This window comes from Balaenoptera borealis (assembly GCF_965194805.1).
Source record: "Balaenoptera borealis genome assembly, chromosome: 14".
NCBI lineage: Eukaryota > Metazoa > Chordata > Mammalia > Artiodactyla > Balaenopteridae > Balaenoptera > Balaenoptera borealis.
The window spans coordinates 26,429,795-26,453,192 of NC_138875.1; the positions used below are offsets into that span (position 1 = coordinate 26,429,795).

The 23,398-nt window shown below is 40.6% G+C and overlaps 1 protein-coding gene and 1 long non-coding RNA gene across 2 annotated transcripts in view; both read left to right on the top strand.

Annotated features, from left to right (window-relative positions):
- The window catches only part of HDHD2 (haloacid dehalogenase like hydrolase domain containing 2), a gene marked incomplete at its 5' end in the record, with an annotated part of 29,363 nt that extends 6,303 nt beyond the window's left edge, over positions 1-23,060 (top strand). Inside the window, 4 exons of the mRNA XM_082353370.1 lie at positions 1,519-1,603; positions 12,811-13,027; positions 15,085-15,148; positions 19,290-23,060. Coding sequence (XP_082209496.1) covers positions 1,519-1,603; positions 12,811-13,027; positions 15,085-15,148; positions 19,290-19,393 — 470 coding nt within the window. The 3' untranslated portion in view covers positions 19,394-23,060. The remainder of the gene's footprint in view (positions 1-1,518; positions 1,604-12,810; positions 13,028-15,084; positions 15,149-19,289) is intronic.
- The window catches only part of LOC309610454, a 136,534-nt gene that overhangs the window by 63,013 nt on the left and 50,123 nt on the right, over positions 1-23,398 (top strand). The gene's annotated exons all lie outside the window — the stretch shown is intronic.

Here is a 23,398-nt window from a genome sequence, read left to right on the forward strand (position 1 = left end):
GCGCCCTCAGTGTCCCTGCTGAACACTGACCTCTGCAGCTTGCCTGTTCACCCCAGTAGCACTGGAGATTGGAAGTTCCAGCTAGCACTGCTGCCTCAGAATTTCCAGTGAGGTTCTCCCTGCTGCTTTATGTTCCTAGCTCCCAGTTTAAAGCCCTGGGGGGGGGGGGTGCTTTTGATTGGCAGAACCTCTGTCTCAGGCCAGTACCCGTAGCTGCAGAGAGCCTGGAAAATAAGTATCTGGTGTTTTCACCCTCTCAGGAGAGGGTGAGCTCTGCTCCTCACTAAGCCTTATGAGCTAGTGGATTCCCTAATTATGAAAATGGTATTCAGAAACTGGGCTACCAAAAACAATGACAAATACATTGTATAATCAGTGTATTTATATTTCTGAGTTAGCTGAAGTACTGCAAAACAATTTTTTATTCAGATTTTTTAATTTATTTGAAGAAAGTTTCTAGTTGTGCAGTAGTGAGCTGGAGTTGACATATATAAGCACAGTCTCTGGTCTGGAAGAAATCTTTGTTATTTGATGTAAGACTAATCTTGCAACATCTTTGTATATATGAAAATACCCAAAGTAGATAGGTTTTTGAAGGGAATGGAAATATCTTGGCTAATATTGAATATCTTAGCCAGTGGTAGATGGAGATAATAAAAAGAACACATAAAACTCCAACTCTTAACTGTAGCCATTGATTTTATTTTCTTCCTTTAACAAACTTTAACCAATTACTCAATACTCATGGCTGCTGGTAAGGAGGAAATTGGAAATCTTGCGTATCTGCTCTGTTTCTTCCCCTCACATTTTGGTAGAATCGATAATGAGAATGCTTAAAGGCAGGCAATAAGAGAGGCAAATAGGAATCGGCATATGGATAATGCACAGACACTTCAATCAGAGTTTTAATATCTGTGATGGTGAAAGTACTTGTTTGGTTCTTGTATATAAAGTCTTGTCATCAGGTACCAAGGCCTTAAAACATGCTTTAATTATAGAATAATATTTGTGAAACTAGAAGTGGATTAGGTATTATGTAGAAAACTATAGACCCTACAGTGCATTCCGTATTTATCATGATGGCGTTAGCCTCAGCTGTGTCACCTAGAGAGTCTAATTTCCCCTGCCTGTTAGGTTTTCAGTCCCTCGTCAGTTGCTATTGATCTGATAGCTCATAGAGAACTGTGGCTCTTCTTGTTGATTTTAATCAGTAAAGCTTTTTGAAGTTAGGAATTGTTGCTTGTTTCAGAACATCAGGTTATAAGTTTCAGTTCAGATCTTCTAGTTACTCAGTAGCTGTAAGACCATGCAAAAGGAATACACAGAAATACTAGGAGACCTTTTTTTTTTTTTAAGTTATAGCTGATACTTCCAAAGTACACTGGGCAGGATAATCTCTTAAACTTCATATTATTGCTACGGCAAAAATTTGTACTTGATTGACTAAAACTACTTTATAATAAAATGTGACATTACTGTTAATTGCATTTTTCAATAATTTTTTCTTTCTATTCCCAGGAATACAAACAAGTGATCCTAATGCTGTGGTCATAGGATTGGCACCAGACCATTTTCATTATCAAATTCTGAATCAAGCATTCCGGTAAGTCTTTAGCTGTTTATTTTTCATGTGATCATATACTCCCTTCTTCTCTTCTTAAGTCTTTGTCATGTAAGGTTATACATAATTTACTTTCTGGCCACCTAGATTGTAGGTGGACAGATATCTTAAAGATCACTTCAAGATCAACATTAAATATTTATTACTGTCTTCCTTACTTTTTAAAAAATAATCAATATGTTAAAACGTGATGATCACTGGGGTTTTTCTGGTTCGTAGGATCAATATTCTAGGGCAGAAATTCATAATCAAATTGTAAATCTAAAGCTAGGAGTTTTATCTTTTATTATCACTCCTGTGATTCTTCACTGACTGTGATCTCTGAAGGAAAATAAGATCCAGGCTAATTCACCCAAAGCAGTAAATGTGATTACTCCTCCAGCGAGAATCCAGGCTATCAAAAAAAGTTGGCACGTTTGACCACACTTTCAAAGAAATTATTCAACGAGTGATAATGGTAGTCTGATCTGTGATTGTAGCAGTAGGGATGAAGAAAACGAGATTCTGGTATTGTCAGCATGACTTGATGGACAGTTGGGTCAAGGGGGTGAAGAAGAACAGTGAGTCGACATCTAGATATCTAACCTAAGTGCCTGTGATAGAGAACACTCCCTGTGTGGGTTCACGAGGTGATGAGTTTAGGGTTGGGCTCTTTGAACTGTGGGCTATATACATGGAGGGGTTCCAGTGGCTGTTGGTAGAAATTGGGGAACCACGACTAACATGTAAAATGTTATAAATCTTCACTTGTGTGTGCATTTTACCTGTATGAACTTTTTACTGCTACTTCCAAAAGGCAGACTGCATACTGGTTCTCATACTTCCTAAACTAAATTGGATCAGAATTTATTCGCAAGTCTACTCTAGAGTGAGATTGTGATTTTTTTCCCCTTGGATTTTTCATTTTTTATAGATTTTTCATTTTTCATCTTACCTTTTGCTTCTTGTTGAACATTAAACAGTGTAATTTGCCTTTAAATTTATGACAAGTTAAGTAGTCCTACATATTGCATAGATGTACATTGAACTAACTTTAAAAAAAATTTCTTTAATAGCTTGGTAAATTTTGGGAATTTAACATCATTTTCTTACCAATACGAAGATATTCAAGAATCATTCTAACTTATACTTGATGTAGATTTCACTTCTTGATGTATATGTTCTAGAATCAAAATGTTAAAACTCACTACAAGGTTCATAAATCTGGGCACATTATTTGATCTTGAAGATGGCTACCCTGTGTACAATCTATGTGGCCAGAAAGAGCCCTTTGGGAACAGTCACCTTTTTTCCATTTGCACATTAATTTTAGATCCTCGGTTATGAAAACTATGGCTACTGAATGTACTTTTATTTGTGACTCTCTTAGTTACTGTGATAGTCAAGCCTTTGTTTAAATAAAAACAAATTCACTTTTTATAATTGCTCAGTAGACATTATTTCCCGAAGATCCACTATTGTGCCAGATAGCTTGAGTATTAAAATTTCTTTGCTTCACCTACTTCAGTTTTCTACTCTAGCTTCTTGGGGGACAGGGGGACAAAGGGATTATCTCACCTGCTCCTTAAGGTTTATAGCTATAACCAAAACCAGTTTTCATTTGGAATAGAGAACCTGCTATTATTTCTTACTTCCGAATTTACCCCCTGCTACATTTTATTCATTTCTGAACCACAGAATTCAAGGAGAAGGTATTGATTGATTTTAGCTGGTAATTTGGGAAGGACCTGTTTAATAGGAAGTTGGGAGGTCTCTGTCTTAGATAAATACTAGACTCAGGGTAATAAAAATGTATGTTGATATAATACTGACTTTGTAATTGCTTGGAAGCTGTCTAATTAGTACACTTCCCTAACCATATTGATTTTTTTAAACACATTTTAAAGCATTACAGTGCACTTATAAGTCAACTCTAATTTCACAAATGCACTTAACAGCTGGGTGGAAAGTTAACAAAAGGATTTTAGGTCTTGCCCTTCTTTGCATATTGATGTCTCCACAGAGACTATGCCTTCCAACCAATGACTACAGCTGTTTGGATTGTGACATCGCAAATGCACCGCCAATTAGTTAAATTACTATTCAGGTTCTTAATGAGAATAAACATTGTATTTTAAACCCCGTTGCATAGCTGCCTTGAATACCAGCTTTAGGGGCATGTTGCCCTCAGCCAGATACATCAACCTTCCACATTACACTCTTATTTACTGTATTTTGAGTGGGTAGGCCCCCCTGAAATGCATAGTATGCTCTGTCTACAAAAATGTCTTAAATGTCTGAATAAAATTGAAAACACTGAATTTTAAAGAATTGATTTTGGGGAAGGATATGAACCACTTATAGGGGATAGACGTGATTTGGGCTTGGATTCTATGAAACATTCAAATCCTGAGAGCCATGGATGGCTTTTTTCCTTTTACCTAATACTAAAAGGTACAAAGTGTAATATAATGAATACCCATATGCCTGTCAATTGGTTTAAGAAATACAGGTTATCAACATGTTTGATATCCCCTGTGTATCCCTCCTCAGTTTTGTCAGCCAAGACCCAAAAGTAATCAGGATTGTGAATTTCTGTTTATCATTGTCTTGCATTTCTTTATACTTGTAACACATACGTAGGTATTTCTAGACAATATGTAGTATTATCTTGCATGTTTTATACTTTATGTACGTATCAGTTTGCTTTCTTCCCTAGAAATAATGCATGATTCATCAATATGAATACCTATAACTCCAGTTCATTCATTTTCACAGTTGTAGTACTAGCTTGTAGCAAGGTCTTTTTTCATCTTCTGACCTGTTAGGAAAAAAAAAGCTTGAGCATTTTAGTAAGAGACCAATTTTAATTAAATTCTATTAGGAGAAAGCCTACCTGGGCAAGCAGATCACTTAATCTAAATGAACTTGGTATTAACAAGACTAAAAAATATCTAACCTCAAAATTAATACGTCCTCCCGGAATAAAGACAGAGATGTAGAGAATGGACTTGTGGACACAGGGAGGGGGAAGCATAAGCTGGGACGAAGTGAGACAGTAGCATTGACATATATACACTACCAAATGTTAAATAGATAGCTAGTGGGAAGCAGCTGCATAGCACAGGGAGATCAGCTCGGTGCTTTGTGACCACCTAGAGGGGTGGGATAGGGAGGGTGGGAGGGAGGCGCAAGAGGGAGGAGATATGGGGATATATGTATACGTATAGCTGATTCACTTTGTTATACAGCAAAAACTAACACAACATTGTAAAGCAGTTATACTCCAATAAAGATGTTAAAAAAAATTAATATGTCCTCATTGTGGGAATTTTCAAATGCTCAAAAAGGAAACATGAATAAACAAAATTACCAGTGATTCTCCACCTAAGAAAACTACAGTTAACATTTTAGCATATAGCTAGTTTGTTTCCATGCACATATATATTTAGACAAAAATGAGAGTGTATACATACTATGCGGTAATTGCCTTTTAAAAACCCGACAATATATTGTGCATGTTTTTCTATATTCTTAAATATTCTTCTAAAACATATTTGATTCCCAGAGCATATTCCACTTTAAAAAGTGCAATAAATTGTATAGCCATGTATTTCTGATTGTTAGTTATTTCCAGGTTTCATGAGTTAGTTTTTTAAAAAAACTTCTGAACATGTTTGTTAAGCAATATTTATATTTCCATAACATGTTTTCTCAGAAGTACAGTTGCTGGATCAAAGGAATTTTGGGAAAAAGCTGCGTGGAAATTGCTTAACTTAAGAATAGTTCACAGAGGGCCTCCCTGGTGCCGCAGTGGTTGAGAGTTTGCCTGCCAATGCAGGGGACACGGGTTCGAGCCCTGGTCTGGGAAGATCCCACATGCCGCGGAGCGACTGGGCCCGTGAGCCACAACTGCTGAGCCTGCGTGTCTGGAGCCTGTGCTCCGCAACAAGAGAGGCCGCGATAGGGAGAGGACCGCGCACCGCGATGAAGAGCGGCCCCCACTTGCCGCAACTAGAGAAAGCCCTCGCACAGAAACGAAGACCCAACACAGCCATAAATAAATAAATAAATAAAATTTTTAAAAAATAGTGATGTGTTATATACCCAAAATTAAAAAAAAAAAAATTGTTCACAGAAAAAAAAAATTTTTCTACATTAAGAGCAGCTGCCCTCCAGCTTCTCGAGGAGCTTATTAAAATGTTGTTACAATTGAAGATAAGTGACATCATATAACTTTCACATTTAAATGCGGAGATGAAGGCTGCTTAAGAATAATGTTTTGAAGCTTTGTTAATGCCTTCTTTCCTATATTTGTTACAAGGTACAAGAATCCTCCAAAAGTCTTAGAGGTGTGCAGAAATTAGTTTCTCGTGTGTTTGGGGAAGAGATTCTTATCCCCCCGTAAATGGTTTCTGTTGAATGTTGGATTGCTTTCTTTTCCCCTTCTCATTAAGAAAAGAATAAAAAGTTTAATTACTAATATATTCAGTTCCTTACAAAGGGAAGCAGGGAAGGGGAGGGGAAAAATCAACAATAATGGCCTCAGTTACTGCATTTGTACGGCAGCTCCTGAATCTTTTCTAAGAGCCCTGGGCATAAGGAATTCTAGAACAGTGTGGCAGTAGGGCTTAAATTAGAAATATTTCTGTGAGCTGTTTCCATTTTGAAAGGGCTGACTGTTATGCAGTCTTTTTAATTAAGGTCCAGACTATAAAAATAAAACACTCTGGAGATGAGAAATTGTTGAAGACTTAAGAACTTGAGTTATTTAAAGCGTTCCATTAGTATATGCAGAACAACTTTATATGCCAACTTGAAGATCACAGAATACAGAATTGAGTTTAATATTAGTCACTGGGCTTCCCTGGTGGCGCAGTGGTTGAGAGTCTGCCTGCCAATGCAGGGGATGCGGGTTCGAGCCCTGGTCTGGGAAGATCCCACATGCCGCAGAGCAACTGGGCCCGTGAGCCACAATTGCTGAGCCTGCGCGTCTGGAGCCTGTGCTCCACAGCAAGAGAGGCCGCAGTGGTGAGAGGCCCGCGCACCGCGATGAAGAGTGGCCCCCGCTTGCCACAACTAGAGAAAGCCCTCGCACAGGAACGAAGACCCAACACAGCCATAAATTTTTTTAAAAAGCCATCTTTGGTGGAAGTTTTAAAAAATAAAAAAAAAAATATTAGTCACTACTCATTATTTAATTAACTGGGGAGATTCTTTTATGATCAAGGCAACTCTTGCTACTCTAAATAAAAGCTTTAGGTGAATAAACCACATAAATATATTGTTACTGATCTTTTAAAATTGATGTATAACAGGTACAATAAGGTATACAGATTGTCAGTGTACAACTCAATAAAAATTGACACATAGATATACCTGTGTAACCCCCACTCTGATCACGAGACAGAACATTTCCAGCGCCCTAGAAGGCTCTCTATCCCAGTCAATACCACCCCTTCCTCAAGGTAACCACTACTCTGACTTCTATCAATATTGCCAGTTTTTGATCTTAATATGAATGAAATCACACAGTTGTAGCATTTTGTTTTTGGTCTGTTTTTGAGATTTATCCAAATTGTTGCATGTAGCAGTACTTTGTTTTGTTTGTTCTTTATTTTTGTTGTTGTGTAGTAGTCTATTGTATGTATATTCCACAATTTATTCAATTGTTAATGGACATTTGGATTTTTCCAGTTTTGGCTGTTAAGAAGAAAGCTGCCATGAACATTCTTCTACATGCTTTTTGGGGACATATCCACTCATTTCTCTTGGGTCTCTATCTGGAAGTGAAATTACTGGATAATAGGATAAGTACTTGCTTAGCTTTAGTAAATGTTGCTACACAATTTTCCACAGTGATTATGTGGAGTCATATGTTATGACCCAGCAGCTATGAACAAGAGTTCCAGTTGCTCCACATTCTCACTAGTCTCTCGTTAGTCTGTATCATTGTAGCTATTCTTTCTGGTGTGTATAGTGGTAGCTTACTGAGTTTCAATTCATATTTCCCTGGTGAGTAATATTGTTGAAGCCTTTTCATATACTTACTGGCTATTGGATAACTTCTTTTGTGATCTACACATTCAAGTCTTGTATCGCTTCTGATTGGGTTATAGTTTTCTTAGTGATTTGTTGGGGTTATGTATGTGTTATGTACACACAAGTCTTTGGTTGGATATATGTACTGCAGATGTCCTATCCCTGTCTGTGGTTTGCCAGTTCATTCTTTTAACAGTATGAGAACATGAAGTTTTTAATTTTGATGGAGTCCAATTTGTCAATATTTTCTTCTGTTATGCCTAAGAAATTTTCGCCCACCTCAGGGTCATGAAGATATTCTCCTGTGTTTTCTTCTGCAAGCTTTATTTTTCTACCTTTAGCAATTAGGTCTAAGGTCTATTTTGAGTTAACTTTTGTGAATTATGTGAAGTAAATTTCATTTTTTCTTTACAGATATCCAGTTGCTTCTGCAACATTTATTGCGTAGATCCATTCTTTCAAAAGCCTCACAGAATTGCAGTGATGTTTTAGTGCTTTGACATAAATCAAGTGACTATATATGTGTGGCTCTGTTTCTAGATTTTTTATCTATACTTGTGCACTTCCACACTGTCTGGAATACTGTAGCTCTATAATAAATCTTAATATCTGGTAGTATACATTCTTCAACTTAATCCTTTTTAAGATTCTACATCGTTTCCATATAAATTTTGGAATCAACTTGTCAATTTCCACAAAAAAAAAGCTCACTAGGAGTTTGATTGCTACTTTATTAAATCTGTGGATTTGGGTCGAATTTACTGAACAGTAATGTGTCTTCCAGTCTATGAAGATGGAATATATCTCCGTTTATTTAGATTTTAGTCTTACATTCTTCAGCAGTGTTTTGCAGTTTTTAGAGTATAGGTCTTAGAAATTTTGTTACATTAATCCTTGTATTTCATGTTGTTTTATGCGATTATCAGTGGTATTTTGTTAAATTTCACTTTTAATTGCTTGTTGCTAATACATAGAAGTATAATTGAGGTTTTGTATGTTAACCTTGTATTCATGACCTTCTTACATTCACTTGCTAATTCTAATAATTTATTTATAGAATCTTTTGAATCGGATTTTCTACATGGACAGTTGTCAACCACAAATAATGACAATTTTACTTCACACCTACCAATCTTTGTATTTTCATTTCTTTTTCTTGCTTTATTACACTCTCTGGGAACTGCAATACCAGATAGAAGTGGTGATAGTAGGTAGTCTACTATTAATGAGAAAATTGCTGTGTCAGTATGATATTGGAGATATTCTGGGGGTTTCAATTAATTAAGTGTTGATGGGATTTTCTCTTGATATATTTCATGATTTGCTATTGTTTTAATTTGAACTTTTGATAGTTGTGTTTGTCAGGTTGATTGGTATTAGTTTTAAATGTATTGAATGTCAAGATTTTGGCATCACCTAGTTCATTTTTTCTCAACTGGGGACATTTTTCCTCCCCAGGGGACATTCAGCAATGTCTGGAGACATTTTTGGATGTCACAACTGGGGGAAGAAGAGTGCTACTGGCATCTAGTGGGTAGAGGCCATGGATGCGGCTAAACATCCCACAGGTATAGGACAGATCTCCCCACATAAAGCATTTTTCAGTAAAAAAATGTCAGAAGTGTTGAGAGTGAAAAGACCTGATCTGATTCAGTTCCTTCATTTGATAAGAAACCGGGGCCCACAAATGTGAAGTGATTTGCTGTTACCTATTTTAAGTAGCACACACAGTACACTTCCTATATTTATGAATAAAAATAATTGTCATTACTGTCAGATAGATAGTATGAAAAAGTTTGCATATATCATCTCTATTCCCCAAGAAGGTAAGCGTTATTCCCCATTTTATAGATCAGGACACTAAGGCATACAGTGCTTCATCCATTAATTAACTTACTCGATAAATATTTAGTGAAAGGTACCAGGGTTTGTTTTTGTTTTTGTTTTGGATTTTTTTTTTTGGAAGTAAGAAATACAGTGATGAGTAAAACTAATGGGCATAGTGGAGATTGTAAGCTAGTGAGGAAGACAAACCAAACACAGTTGAGTAAGGATTATAAACTATAGGAAGTGATATGAAGGAAAAAGGGGATGAGATAGAGATGAAATGTGAGGAGGAAGTCCACTTTGCAGGGAGATTGGGAATGGCTTCTTTGATGTGCTGACATTCAAGCTGAGACCTGACAAGTGAGCAGGAGATAGCTGTGTGCAAAGTACGGGGCTCTGTTTCAGGAGGAGGGAACACCAGGTGTAGGGGCTGAAGCAGGAAAAGACTGTACGTTTTTGGTACATAGTCAGTGACAGGGAAGGTGACTTGAGATTGGAGATGCAGACAGTGGCCAGGTAAGGCCAGGCCTTACAAGCTTCGGTAAGGACTTTGGGTTTTATACTCTTTGCAATGAGAGGTTATTGAAAGGTTTTAATCAGGGGAGGGCCGCAATCCCATCTGTACTTTTAAAACTCCCCCTATTGCATGTACGTTGGGTTGGAATAACAGGGGAAGAGTAGAAAGCAGAAAGATGAGTTAAGACTATTGCAGAGGTTCTCCAGAGGGAGTAAGACCATTTTGAGAAATTTTTGTTTTTGTTTTGGACTTGGAAGTGACTGGATTTGCTAATAATAGGGATGTGGAAGGGTGAGGGAAAGTGAGAAATCAAGGATGACTGCTAGTTTCTGGCTTGAGCAATGGGGCCAATTTACTGAGTTGGGAAAGATTGGGGGAGGGTCGTTTTGGGGGGTGGGAAGAAAAGGACTCAATAGTTCGATGTCAGGCATATTAGGTTTCTTAAGCTGCCATGTAATTTTATTTCCACATGCTCCATCTTCAGCAGAAATGGTGAAAAGTTTGATCATTTTTTCTAAAAAAGTGAGTTTATTTGGAAGAGTGCTGGATTGGTTTTCTGGAGTTCTGGGTTCCGACTCTCCTTGGTCTTGGCCAGCATCGCAAGGTCATCTTCTCATCTGTAAAATGGGGCGTGTCGGACTTGGTGTTCTTTATGGTCCCTTTCAGTAACGTACTGTGGCTCTGAATTTAAGTCATCCCCTTAGCTTTTCTCTCACTGCTCTGCCTAACATTTTTATAATGTGGTCCAGCTCCCCGGCTAGGACTTTTTATAGTTTTTTTCCTTTGCCTACATGGAATTTATAGCCATGGATTTTTGCATCAGGCCTTCTATATGCCTTTTTTTCTTGTTTCTTGCACCTCAACGGGCTTATAGTTAAATAGACACAGAAAATTCTCAGATTTCTTCCCGATACATTACTTCTGGTAACAAAACAACCAACTTTTTTTTGCCCTGTCTAGGAAGTGTGAAAACAGTCCCAAGTATTGGAGTGTCTATTTTCTTACATTTTGAAAATGTTTAACTATACAAAAATCTTTTAATCTGTGTCCTTGAAAATGTTTACCTTTCAATCTATCCTGAACATGCCTTGGCTCTTCAAAGAGTCAGTAAAGCTTATGCTGTACGTAGAAGAATGACAGAAGCAAGAACCACTTCCCCGAGAGATGCCCGTCCTCTCCAAGCTCCTGAAGAACCAGTTCCCATTTAGAGAAATGTAGAGGAACCCACAGTTTCAGCCCTTCCAGAGAAGGCACGGGAATTAAGTACACACATCAATCAAGCTGATAAGTCTCATCCCCAGTTAATATATAATAAAATATTAACAAAGCTAAATCAAATGAGTTTTTAGTTTAGCTATGTAAGTGGAAAGCAATTTTGAGGTCTGTTGCATAAAGAATTCCAGTTCCGTGGTAGAGTAGCAAATAAATGGGATTGGGGGCAGGGTGACAAGAGGGGAGATAGATAAATCACCCGTTATTATCTCATTGCTATCAGCTGTGGTTCTTTAAGGCCAACATAGTGGCCTTATTCAGGTTTCCTAACAGTTGGATTTTAAGATCTGCTTTAAGAAATAAATTTGTATTACTATTAGTGAATAAATTTGAAGGATCCGTCCTGTGCTGTGAGCAAGTCGTAGTAACTAACAATAAGGCCCTGTAATAGTCCAGTATTGGTTTTTACTTAATAAAATATTTAATCATAAATGTCTGAATCCTGCATCTCCCACAGGAAGGCATTTCCATGCCCACTGACAAGAATAATTTAGCAGCTTCATAGTTGAGCGCTTAATTACTCATAATTGTGAAGGGTAAGATGTGATGAATTCTTCCTCGATGGACATACTAAATATTTAACTAAGTAGATGACTTAAAGTAAATTAAGCTAAGTGAGATCATTTATTACATTGGTTAAAAGCAGTTTAAGAAGAATATCATGTCCTGCATTCGGTTAGATGATAATATGTGTGACTCTCTGTGCTGTGTGACTTATAGGCTGCACTGTTGGGATGGTTGGCAGATGTTTTTGGATGGGGGTTGGTGGGGTTTTTTAGGTTTGTTATCTTTTGCCTGAGTCAGTAATGAGGATCCTTGACTATATGTAGAGTTTAGTTCTCTAACGAGAAAACTCTTTATGCCCTTTCGGTTGGTATGAGAGTATTTGTCCTACATCAGGAAAAAGGAAGGGACTTGACAGTATAGGCTCACCCTTAAGCCTTACTGCTGTGTCCTTCAGGGAAGACAGCCTGATTTGCCAAGTAAAGTCCGAAGCAGTCAAAAGGTAAAATGAAGAGGGAAAGATACAAGCAGAAAGTATTTGTAAAATGCTCTATGAAATTTCTGAATTCGAAGGAATCATATTTTGGAGCAGAGGAAAGAGGAAGCCAGGTATTTTAGGAGTTAGCTGAACATGTCACTGCAGCATCAGTTGAGTCGTACTGTAAAAGGCTCAGGAGCCTGCTGCTTACCATTAGGGAGGTTGAAACAACTTGTCTCATTAAGTTAAGCTTCTTCCCTCAAGTGTCTTATTTAGCTTTACTTCCCTTAATTCTCTTTCCGTGGTGATTTGGGTAATATGTCTGAAACCACTAAAGGTAAAAGGTTGAAGCAATCCCTAATTTAATAATCTGTCACCTTTCTTTAGTGTATCTGAGTGTAATTCTCAGCAGTTCCTAGCGAATTCATTAGAAGACAGCAAGTCATTAAAAGTTAATAAGAAACTATTTGTTTCTGTGAGTGTGAATAAAACCACTTTGTAAGTCTGACATTCTTTTCCAGTCATAAAAACCTTGCTTTTAGCCAATTTCCATTTTCTCTGTCTCTCTAGGTTGCTCCTGGATGGGGCGCCTCTGATAGCAGTCCACAAAGCCAGGTATTACAAGAGGCAGGACGGCTTAGCCCTGGGGCCTGGACCGTTTGTGACTGCTTTAGAGCATGCCGCTGATACCAAAGCCACAGTCGTGGGGAAACCAGAGAAAACGTTCTTTTTGGAGGCATTGCGGAGCACTGGCTGTGAACCTGAGGAGGCCATCATGATTGGAGATGTAAGTAGAAGAGCCCAGGAAATGCCCTGGGCTTACCTGTCATGCTGGGAGGAACCAACTTCGAAGCACTGCTTTGAAACACAAGCAGGCTCTTATTGATGATATCAGATGGTAATAAGAGGCTACCCATAAAACAGGCTTTCCAGTAGTTGTTTACTGGTATTCTAAAGAACTGAAATATTATTTCTGACATTCTTCATAGTGTGATGAGATATATACAATTCAAAAGACCATCAACTGCAAGGCAATTAAATGCTTTATATGTCTTTTTGAAGAAAACTTCTACATAGATTTAGACTTTTTTGACTATTCCTTAATGCAGAGAACACCTATACGCAAAGAATTCTCCCGTTATTGATTTTTTTGCTAGTATATGCTTTATGGAAGAACTTCCCAGTCAGTGTGCCACAAATAGCTAAAGATATCAATTGCCTCAGGCCTAGGAGTGGCAGGGCTGAACCTGGACAATCGGGGGCTCTACCCAGTGACCTCTGGCTGTGAGTACCTTGTCAGTTTACCCCAGTGTACTGGGAAAACATTATTTTCTATGTGTGCCATGAGGAGAAAAGTGCTAGAAAGCACACTGCCTTGTGGAAGTAGGTGGCAAGGATTATATTTCAATTTTAAATAATAACGCATTAGGCCAGAAGGGACCATTGAGATTGTCTGGTCCAAACCTCCTCATTTTATAGACTGAGAAACTGAAGCCCAGAGAGGCAAACCTCCATGCCGGAATTCCCATAGCTAATGAGTGGCACAGCTGGAAGTGGAACTCGAGGCCCTGGACTCCCTCCAGAACGAACTGTAGACCCCTTGCTGTCTTGTGCTGGTGCACATGGATCACGGTCCCCCGATTCCCTCTTCCGCTCCTATATCCTTGCACCTGAAACCCAATAGGATCATCGCTGGACTCAATACTGTTTTGAAAAACCATCTTTTCAGTAACACTTTTTCCTCTTGGAAGGCCTTTAGCTGACTTTCCTAGGCAAATGTGTATTCGAGAAAGTGGTTATCTTAGTCTGGAGACTTCAGAATTCTTTGTCCCTGGAGATGCTGGCATTGGGGCAGGATGGAAGGTGGGAAGGGCACGCAATAGCAGTGTTCAGCTGCACGGAGGGTTGTTATTCAAGAGAGTGGAAGTTTTTCCCTCCCTTTCCTTGTTCACTTTTTCCCACTTCCCTTCCTTCTGTCCCTCTCCCCCATCTCCCCTGCTTCAACAAGGCAAGTTTAGATGCACAAAAAAGGTTTTAAGTTAGACCTTGAATGAAGATTTTGACATTTTAAGACTCATTTCCAAGGGCTGTTGTTGAATAATATGAATGATTTTTAAGGAAAAAACTTTTCTTTGGGTGTGATCTGAATGAATCCTGCTTATACACATGAGATGGTAGGACTGATTTTATTGATGATGTTTCTTCCAGTTCTTGGATTTTTATTACTTTGCATTTGTCATCACAATTAGCCAAGTATATTCACCCCAATCTTGAGTAAGAATTGGAAAACAAAAGCTTCCCTTTGAAACTGATCTGTTATTCCTAAGTGTGAAGTGAATATCAGACAGTCTCAGAATCTGTTTAAGTAAACTGATCTGATTTGATTCCCCCTGTTAGGGACGATTGGATGGAAAGTAAGGATAATATGTTACATGGACAGCACAAGAGCTGTCTTCTGAACCTAGTTCATTCACAGTCCTGCAGTTGGATCATTTACCTTAAAAGCTGCCAAATGATAGAATACTTTTTTTCCATGATCTGTTTTAAAAGGAAATAGATGTACATGTGGCAAAACATGAAGCACTGTAACTGTGCTTTTTATGTTTGGTTACTAGGATTACTACTCTATTTTTTACCTCTACCTCTATTACGCTTCCCTTTTCCAATGGTATGCTCCCTCAGATGTGGGTTTATCCTTTTTTACACCTGCTTCTCTTTCATTTTAAGGAAAAAAACATGGGATTACAGTTGGCCATCCTAGCCTAATAAATCAAATCAATTGGTCAGTTTTGTTGGCAAGCTCACTGATGACCCTGGACTAAATGCTTCGTTATGCTTTTCTAGGATTGCAGGGATGATATTGGTGGGGCTCAGAGTGTCGGCATGCTGGGCATCTTAGTCAAAACTGGTATGTATCTTCAGTATAATATTCTGTTTCTCTAAAACAGAATGGTAGAATACACAGCTGCTTAAAGAACAGTCTTTGAAGAAGTGGCAAAGCCCACTGGGCACTTTAATTCTCTTTCTGCCACAAAGCAAAAATAAAATGGGTTTAGGATTGCAGGGAAAAAAGACAATGTGAAAGGGCCCATGCTGTGCAAAGCTAGGAAGATCAGATCAGAGTTCAGAGGTATTTTAACAGTTACACAGAGATAACCATACACAATTGACCATTAGCATTTGTATGATTTTCTGGATATACAAATCACCAAAGTTGACCAAAACACCATTGATGTGGGGCTCTGTAAAAATATGTTTTCTTTTTGCACCAGCTATAAGATGAAGTTGATCTTTTAGCAACTGGCTAGCTAAGTGATGTGATACTTTGTGTTAATGTTTACATTTTTTTAAAAAACACACAAAAAACTTTTGTCTTTTTACTTACTGTTTTAGTAACAATTTCCTGTACCAAAATTAGGTAAACCGGGTGTGATCCCTCAAATAAATTTAAGGAAAGGGAAAGAAACTAATAGGGGAGACTCAGCTAATACAGTATCATGGCAACAGTGGACCAGTTTGGTGTCCTGGGTCTTGGTCTCAGCTCTGCACTGACTGTGAGACTCTGGGCAAGGCCCTTCACCTCTTTGGGCCATTTACGGATGATGGGGCTGGACTGGTCCCTTCTAGCTCTCACAGTATATGCGTATTACACCGTGGAGTGTGATTAATAAAGTCCTTTCAAGGTACGGAAAGAATAGTCACGGGAGCTGTGTGTGGGCTTGTGTGCTGTTGCACTAGGAACTTGATGAGCCTTTCCAGATAAAATGAAAAGGTCTCCCCTGCACCTGCCCCCAGCTGGCACCTGCTGAGCTTAAAACTAATAGCACGTGTTTGAGGATGACAGCCAGGAGTCTGGTCCAAGAATTGTCATTGGGCTCTTACCAGTTAAATAGCAGTTAAGTGGTTCCATAGATGGCTCTGTGAGTTCATATGCCTGGCTTCATACAGGCTGTTCAGAAAAGGGAAGATTTAAACACTAAGTCACCGACGAGCTGCCACTGGGAAATTTTTTAGAAAGAGTATATTTACTCATGACTGTGATGTTCAAGAAAATGTGGTTGCATAAAAGCTATTTTGAATTTAAAAAGAGGAACAAGAAAACATAGATGTTGCTACAATTGAATAAGAAGTATTTTCCAGGCCCTGTGTGAACAAAGAATGGGAACAGTCTTGTCATGCTGGGCGTCTGGAGTGAACCATTGGAGCCTTGCAGATAGTGACTCCAGTCACTCTAGAATTAACAGTATTGTTTTTTCACATTTCTAATTCAAAATGATCACCGTCTTCCCAGAAACATGCCCTTTGATGGAAGCAAAAAAGAGGATATATCAGGGAGTCAGGAAGAACAGCCACACTCCTCATCCTCTCCTGTATCTGAATTTTCAGACTCTTGTCATTCCTCATCATTTTATGATCTGGTCATTGAGGAAACCCTCAGATAACTATTTTCCTCTCGGGTATTGTTCCCATGAACATTTCCTTTCTTTAGGTCACATAACTAAGGATTTACACCAAGTATGAAAACTGGTCCTATGCCAGGGTCTTGTAGGCCCACCTTCCCTAGCTGGTCTCCATTGGCTCTGCCTTCTTTTCTGACTGGCAGTTGGTTGTGGTCAGCCTGTCACAGAGGCATCCAGTTAGTCTTAGAGAAGCCAGCAGCTCCACACAATCAAATCTAAAATGTCTAACTTAGAAACGTAGCTAAGTACAGCTCATGAAAACAGGCCCATTTGTACTGCTCATCTTTGGTCAGAAAAAAGTCCTAAGTAAGCCCACTGTTCTGAAAGCGTACAGAGCAGCCGGCTCCACTCATAAATTTGAACTCAGTGCAGTGAACAATTGCTGAGTTTCCCAGTGTTTGAAAATTACCAGAGAGATTTTAAATTATTCAGTGATAGTCTTGAGCAGTTTTGTTTTCTCAGTAACACATGATAGATGCTCAATATACATTTGCTCCACTATTTGTTAGTAAAGACTTTTGACTAGCCATAACTAGAATCTATTTCTGTTTAGCATGTAAAACAATCACCTAGAAAAGATGGGAACACCCTTTGTCCACTGTTGTCAACATGGCTTCCTGCATTCTCCCTCCATTCACCATTTATTCGTCCAGGAAAGTATAGACTGCCACACTGAGTCAGGCCTGAGTGATGGTGGCCTGCTTCATTCACTCAGCCAACATTATTGAGCATCTGCCATATGCCAGACAAAATGCACGTTGCTAGAACTATCACACATTCATGAGCCACTGTGTCAATTTGTACTTTGTAGAAACCCCACTTGCAGAGCCAGACTAAACAGAAGCATTCTGGAAGCTTATGGCTAAGAAACCTGACTTTCACACATTTGCCTTTAGACCACTGGCTCCAAGAAGTGGGTGGTATAGCAAAAGTTAGTCATTAACTTACCTGTGAGAACAAGCAGAAACCTTGCAAAGGAGTTTATACTCAATGGGATTTAAGCTTGAGGAAAAACTAGCAGTAGAGTTTGCTGTGTGGACCATACTGTGGACAGGTGCCTTGAGGACGCTAAGGTAAGTTAGCTTTGTACGTTAGATGCTGGCTCCTTTCCTGTAGGAATTCACAGTCAGCAAGCCAGGACAGGAAGCATCTTCACCACCACATTGTCAAGTTGGGGAAGGGGGGTTTTCAGGCTTGGTGTTTGCTGAACAAAGCCTCTTATAGAAAACAGAAGGGATTGTAGAAAGTGGTGGGTCTATTGTTGGGGAACCCAGATTTAGACAGAGAATACTGAAAAATGCAGAAGAATAAATAGCAGAGATCACAGAAAAGGGGATGAGGGAGTGAGGAGAAAGGGCAAGTGCAGAGGCAGCGCTGAGACTACGGGGCAGTCGGCCTCGTTCCCCCAAGGCCTCGTCTAAAACAGTGTTCCTCCCTCCCTCCCTTCCTTCCTTGCTTCCTTCTTTCCTTTCTTCCTTCCTAAAATGCTATGGAATGCTCACCACGTGCTAGTCATTATGTCAGGTGCTGGGAATACCTTGGGGAACAAAACAGACATAGTCCCTGCTCTTAGAGAACTTATAGTCTTAGATGTGAGACACACATTAAACAAATAAATATATAATTACAAATTGTTATAAATATTGTGGAGACAAAGAACAGGGTACCGAGAGAGAGAGAGAGAATAACAGGGAGGGGATCTCATTTGGATGGGAAGGTGGGACTGACCCGAAGCCTGAAGGAGGTTGTCAGTTGAGAAGAATGTCCCAGGCAGAGGGAGCGGCAGGTGTGTCCAGCACAGCACTGCAGCTGGTGAGAGTGGCACGTGCTGAGGTGAGGGGTCCTGGGCCGGGTGACTGAGGGGCCTGGTGGGCAACAACAGAGATACGGGGTTCTTTCTGAAGGGCATTGGAACACATTAAGGGTGTTTAAACAGGGGCCATGCATGGTCTGATGTACATGTGTAAGAGTCTGTGACCGTGCTGCGCTGTTCAGCTGTGGGTCTTGAACTGCAGAGTCCAGGGAGAGTTCGGCAGCAGGCCCACCCATCGGTGCCCTGCCGGCCCGCCTGTGCTGCCGGCCCGCCTGTGAGCACCGTGAGCACCCATCTTTCCTTCCCCCCCCACCCCCGGGCGCCCTCATTTGCCCGCTCGCAGGGCTCCTGTTTGGCAGCAGCTCATGCTGTTTCCAGTCACCCTCTGGAGCTGACAAGGCCTCTGCCCTGTGGGGTCTGGGCTTTCATTTAAAAGCACTGATTTAATCACCATCCCTATCTGTAGGGCTGCTGGGGGAAGAAAATGATTTCACCAGCTGAGGAGATTCGAAGGCACCCTTAGCTCTCAGGTGACCCAGTCCCTGTGACTGTCCATCGTGAAAGACCAGAGGGCCTGGGAAATGCTGAATATGACCTTGCTTTGAATTGCCTCATGGCATTCCTGAAGCCTGGATAAAAGGTGCCTTGGGAGCTGTGGAGACCTTGATTCTCTCATCATTGTAAGGGTGGTCCCTGGTGTCCCAGGTGCTCACAGGGTGTGATTAATCTGGTGTTCTACCAGTAGCCTTTGTTCACTGGCTTTACTTTCATTTCAGGGAAATACCGAGCAGCAGACGAAGAAAAAATTAATCCAGCTCCTTACTTAACTTGTGACAGCTTCCCTCATGCCGTGGACCACATTCTGCAGCATCTACTGTGAACCATTATGTGAATCAGAAGCAACCTGAAACGCAGCTTTTCATTGTCTGGCAAGAATCCCTCAACAGCTTAATGCCAGCATGGACAGACAGAGACCACTCAGCCTTGGTCACCATTTAACCCTCTTTTATTGGGCAGTAATTAGAAAGAAAGGTATTGAATTGCAGCCAGACACCAAGCCTGGCTCATCCCTTTTATTTCGTAAAAGAAGATGAGATCTGGGACTTCCCTGGTGGCGCAGTGGTTGGGAATCTGCCTGCCAATGCAGGGGCCACAGGTTCGATCCCTGGTCTGGGAAGATCCCACATGCTGTGGAGTGGCTAGGCCCGTGCGCCACAACTACTGAAGCCCACACGCCTAGAGCCCGTGCTCCCCAACAAGGGGGGGCCACTGCAATAAGAGGCCTGTGCACTGCATCTAAGAGTAGCCTTCACTTGCTGCAACTAGAGAGAGCCTGCATGCAGCAAGGAAGACCCACCGCAGCCAAAAAAATTAGAAAACAAAACAAAACAAAAAAAAAAGATGAGATCCAAAGAAAGGGAAAGCTGAGATTTTGTGCCATTCCTTTTAAAATATTCATCAGGTTAGCGGCACTGGGGAAGAGTCTGCTGCAGGGAGCTTGTTCTCTGCTGTCTCCTCACTGGTAAATTGGAGGGGTTCAGACTCTGAATAAAGTTGAATGGTGTTTTTTAAGTTATAAAGTACTGCACTGAAGAGTGCATTAGGCTGTAGTTTTAATACTGAGTTCAACTGTGAAATCCATCAGAAGTGCCAAGTGGGGTACAGGACAGAAGAGACAAAATACAGTGTCCTTTAGCCCAAGTGAAGGAGTGAATTTGCTTTAACAGATGTTGAAAACTAGATTAGCTACTGTATTATTTCCAGCACAGGTGACTTCTTTTTCTCTTCGTTAGCCAGAGATGAGTAATTTAAATTTAGAACCTGATTTTAATTTAAAATATTTCCATTAATAACCTATTCATTGCAGATACCTATTATACTGTGTAACAGTTGTTTTGGAAATTTTATGTAAAATTAAAACTATCAGTATTTTACAGATGTTTTAATTAGACATTGTTATTAACAGGAACAGTGCAGAGACTAACATCAAGCCTTTGATGCTTACAGACCGTACATTTTTGAGGTTAGTGTCCACCCGGGTCCTGTTAACTGTACATTTGCAAGATTTCATTATTTTTGCCTCTGACACTATGGGAAAAATCTTTCAGAAGCTATTGGGACAGATTCAAGCTTTTATGTACTTGGTTACTACGGCTATAAAATGAAATCTCATCTTGCAGCATGGATTCTTCTTCTCATGTTAAACCCACCAAAATGAAGGGGACTAAATAGGTAATGATTTTCCTAGTGCATTTGCATACTGTCATGATCCTGGGCCTTTGCAATTGTTTTACTGGGCTCTTGGGCACTGGATTATTAGCTTGTAATTGTCCATTATCATGGTGCTCACCTTATTGAAGCACACAGCAGTGTTAGTGAGCTTCGGGTTTTGATGCTTGTTTAGAGATCAGCTTGGTCTTGGATGGGAGGGAGCAAGGCTAAATAAATGGCTGCTCCCTCTCCTTCTGGTAGTTTGGTGAACACTTTTCTTGTTTTTGCAGATGCCCCAACTTAGTCCTTAAGGATCCTAGAGTGCAAAAGACAGATGTGCTAGGGCACCACCCCAGATCAGAAGGAGGGGTGCGGTGACTGGGGGCACAGCGCAGGGAGCCTGGCCAGCACTTCCCTTCGGTGACCTTGGGCAACTCCCCTAGCCACTCCTGCCTCCTTTCCCTTCTCTGTAAAGTGGAGATACCCATAGTGCCCACCACGTAGGCTTGTTGTGAGGGTTAAATGCACAACCCGTATATCAAGGACTTTAAATAGAGTCGGACGAATGTTAAGTGTTGCCTGTTTGCGATGATGACACAGATGTAGCAGGAGTATCTGCATTTAACGATCTGGAAAAGGTTGGTAGAATTCATCTCTACAGTCAGTTCAGTGGGGAAAGTCTTCCTGAGAATTTAAAAAAGAGAGACATTCTACTACATTTAAATTCCTTCAGGCCGGAGCCACACAGAAAAGCCCAGCGTGCAGGCAAGAGGGGCTGCTGGGCGTGTTCACCAGTGGCCTGTTCCCCGGCACCTGGGTCAGTGATTCCTTGGCCCAAGCGTCATCAAGGGTTTGCTAGCTGCTGTGTGCAAAGTACCTGCTAGGAAATAAACATTTAAGGGAAGGATTTTGCCTGGAGGGCCCTTACTAGGTGAGGAGCTAAGGAGAATACCCAAGGCAGTGTGTAGACTCCGTGTCTCCCTCCTCTGTGACGTGGTCCTGACTGCAGGATGGATGAAGTGTTCCCTCCTTCGTGCCATGGAGCAGTTGTTAGATTATACTTAGGTCTTCGAACGTCTCTTCTCCCCACCAGACAGGACTCTGTCTGTGCTACAACACAGATGGGCACTCAGGCCGTCACCAGACAACTCAAAATTAGCTGTAAATATTACAGGAATTGAATGCTAGAGGGTATAGCTGTGGGTAGGGAGGAGAAAATGTTTCATTTTAGACTTGCTGCCCATAGGCGAGGCCCGTTAGGCACTTAAATGATGACTCTGATGCTCTGGAGACAGGTGAGAGCTAAAGCCAAGCAGTAGACATCACTGATGGGTGAGTGGCAGGAGGGGGTAACCCAGCTGCGTGTAACGAGCCAGCCAAGAGAAACGGCTGCTCTACTTTCCTCCATTCTCACTTGGCCCTCTAGGCCATTAAAATCTTAGTTGGCTATTTTATTTACTTAATAAACATTATATAGGACTTTCTAACTGACCTGTCCACGGTGTGAAGTTCGTGAGGATAAATAGAAATCTTGGTTTAGGTCGAGGTTACTGTAAACATTCCCAGCTCAGCTGGTTGGTTTGCCTCGGGCTTCATGGAGGAGATTTAATAACCAAAGTACGTAAAGGACTTTATTTTCCAGCCATTACATTTCAGGGGCTGTCTTGTGGTACTGACCCCAAGGATAGTGTTTGTACCAGCTTTACTATAATCCTGTCCTGGCCCCAGAAAAGGGACCAAGTGACATCTTAGGACTTGAAAGGGCATTAGAGAATGCCCATTGTCAGGAGGTGGTTATTGAGCATCTGCTGTGAGCTGGGTGAGGAGGAGGGTGAAGGACCAGTCTGGTGGGGAGACAAGGTTGTTGCACCCACTTAACTCTCACACGTCCAGAATCAGCTAGTTCTGCAGTGGCTCTACCTACCCACCATTCTATACCCCTGTCAGAGCGGATTGTAATGCCTGGAAAGGAGAAGGGGGCTGGCCCACCTCCCTAGTGACGGTTCCATCAAACACCTGCTGTTGTGGATATCAGAAACTGCCCTGGAGTGACAAGTGTCGTCATCTCACTCTTAACCCTACACTGAAAAATTACAGGAGCGAGTTGGACAGGAAAGTCAAAACACCTGCACTGATTATGTTCAGTTGGTTTTGGATCAATGGTGGTTCACGTAGGATGAAACTGAAGTCCTTGGGCACCTATAATAAAGAATTTTTAAAACTGCACTAATCTATTTCATTAAAACACTTGCCTTGGGCAGCAGAGTACTTTCGTCCTGTTAGCAGTTGTTTGCATAGAGCCATGTTTGCATTATTGAGTTTCTTTGACATAAGTCCCGGCGTAAATGCACAGGGCCTTTGCTGACTTTGTGTTACACCAGCCATCAAGACCTACTACCCAAAGCATGCTGCTGTCCTTGAGAGGCGAGGTGCCAGAGCACCAGAAATCGTTTATCATAATTCAAACCGCATCTGTTAAAATGAAACAGATTTTGATATCTTTTTCCTGTGTTTAATGTCATACACATCTCAATGCCTGTTTGTTTCACTGGCTGATGTGCCTGAGAAAACCAAATATTTATTTATTTTATTTATTTTAAATTATTTATGTATTTATTTTTGGCTGTGTTGGGTCTTCGTTGCTGTGCACGGGCTTTCTCTAGTTGCGGCGTGC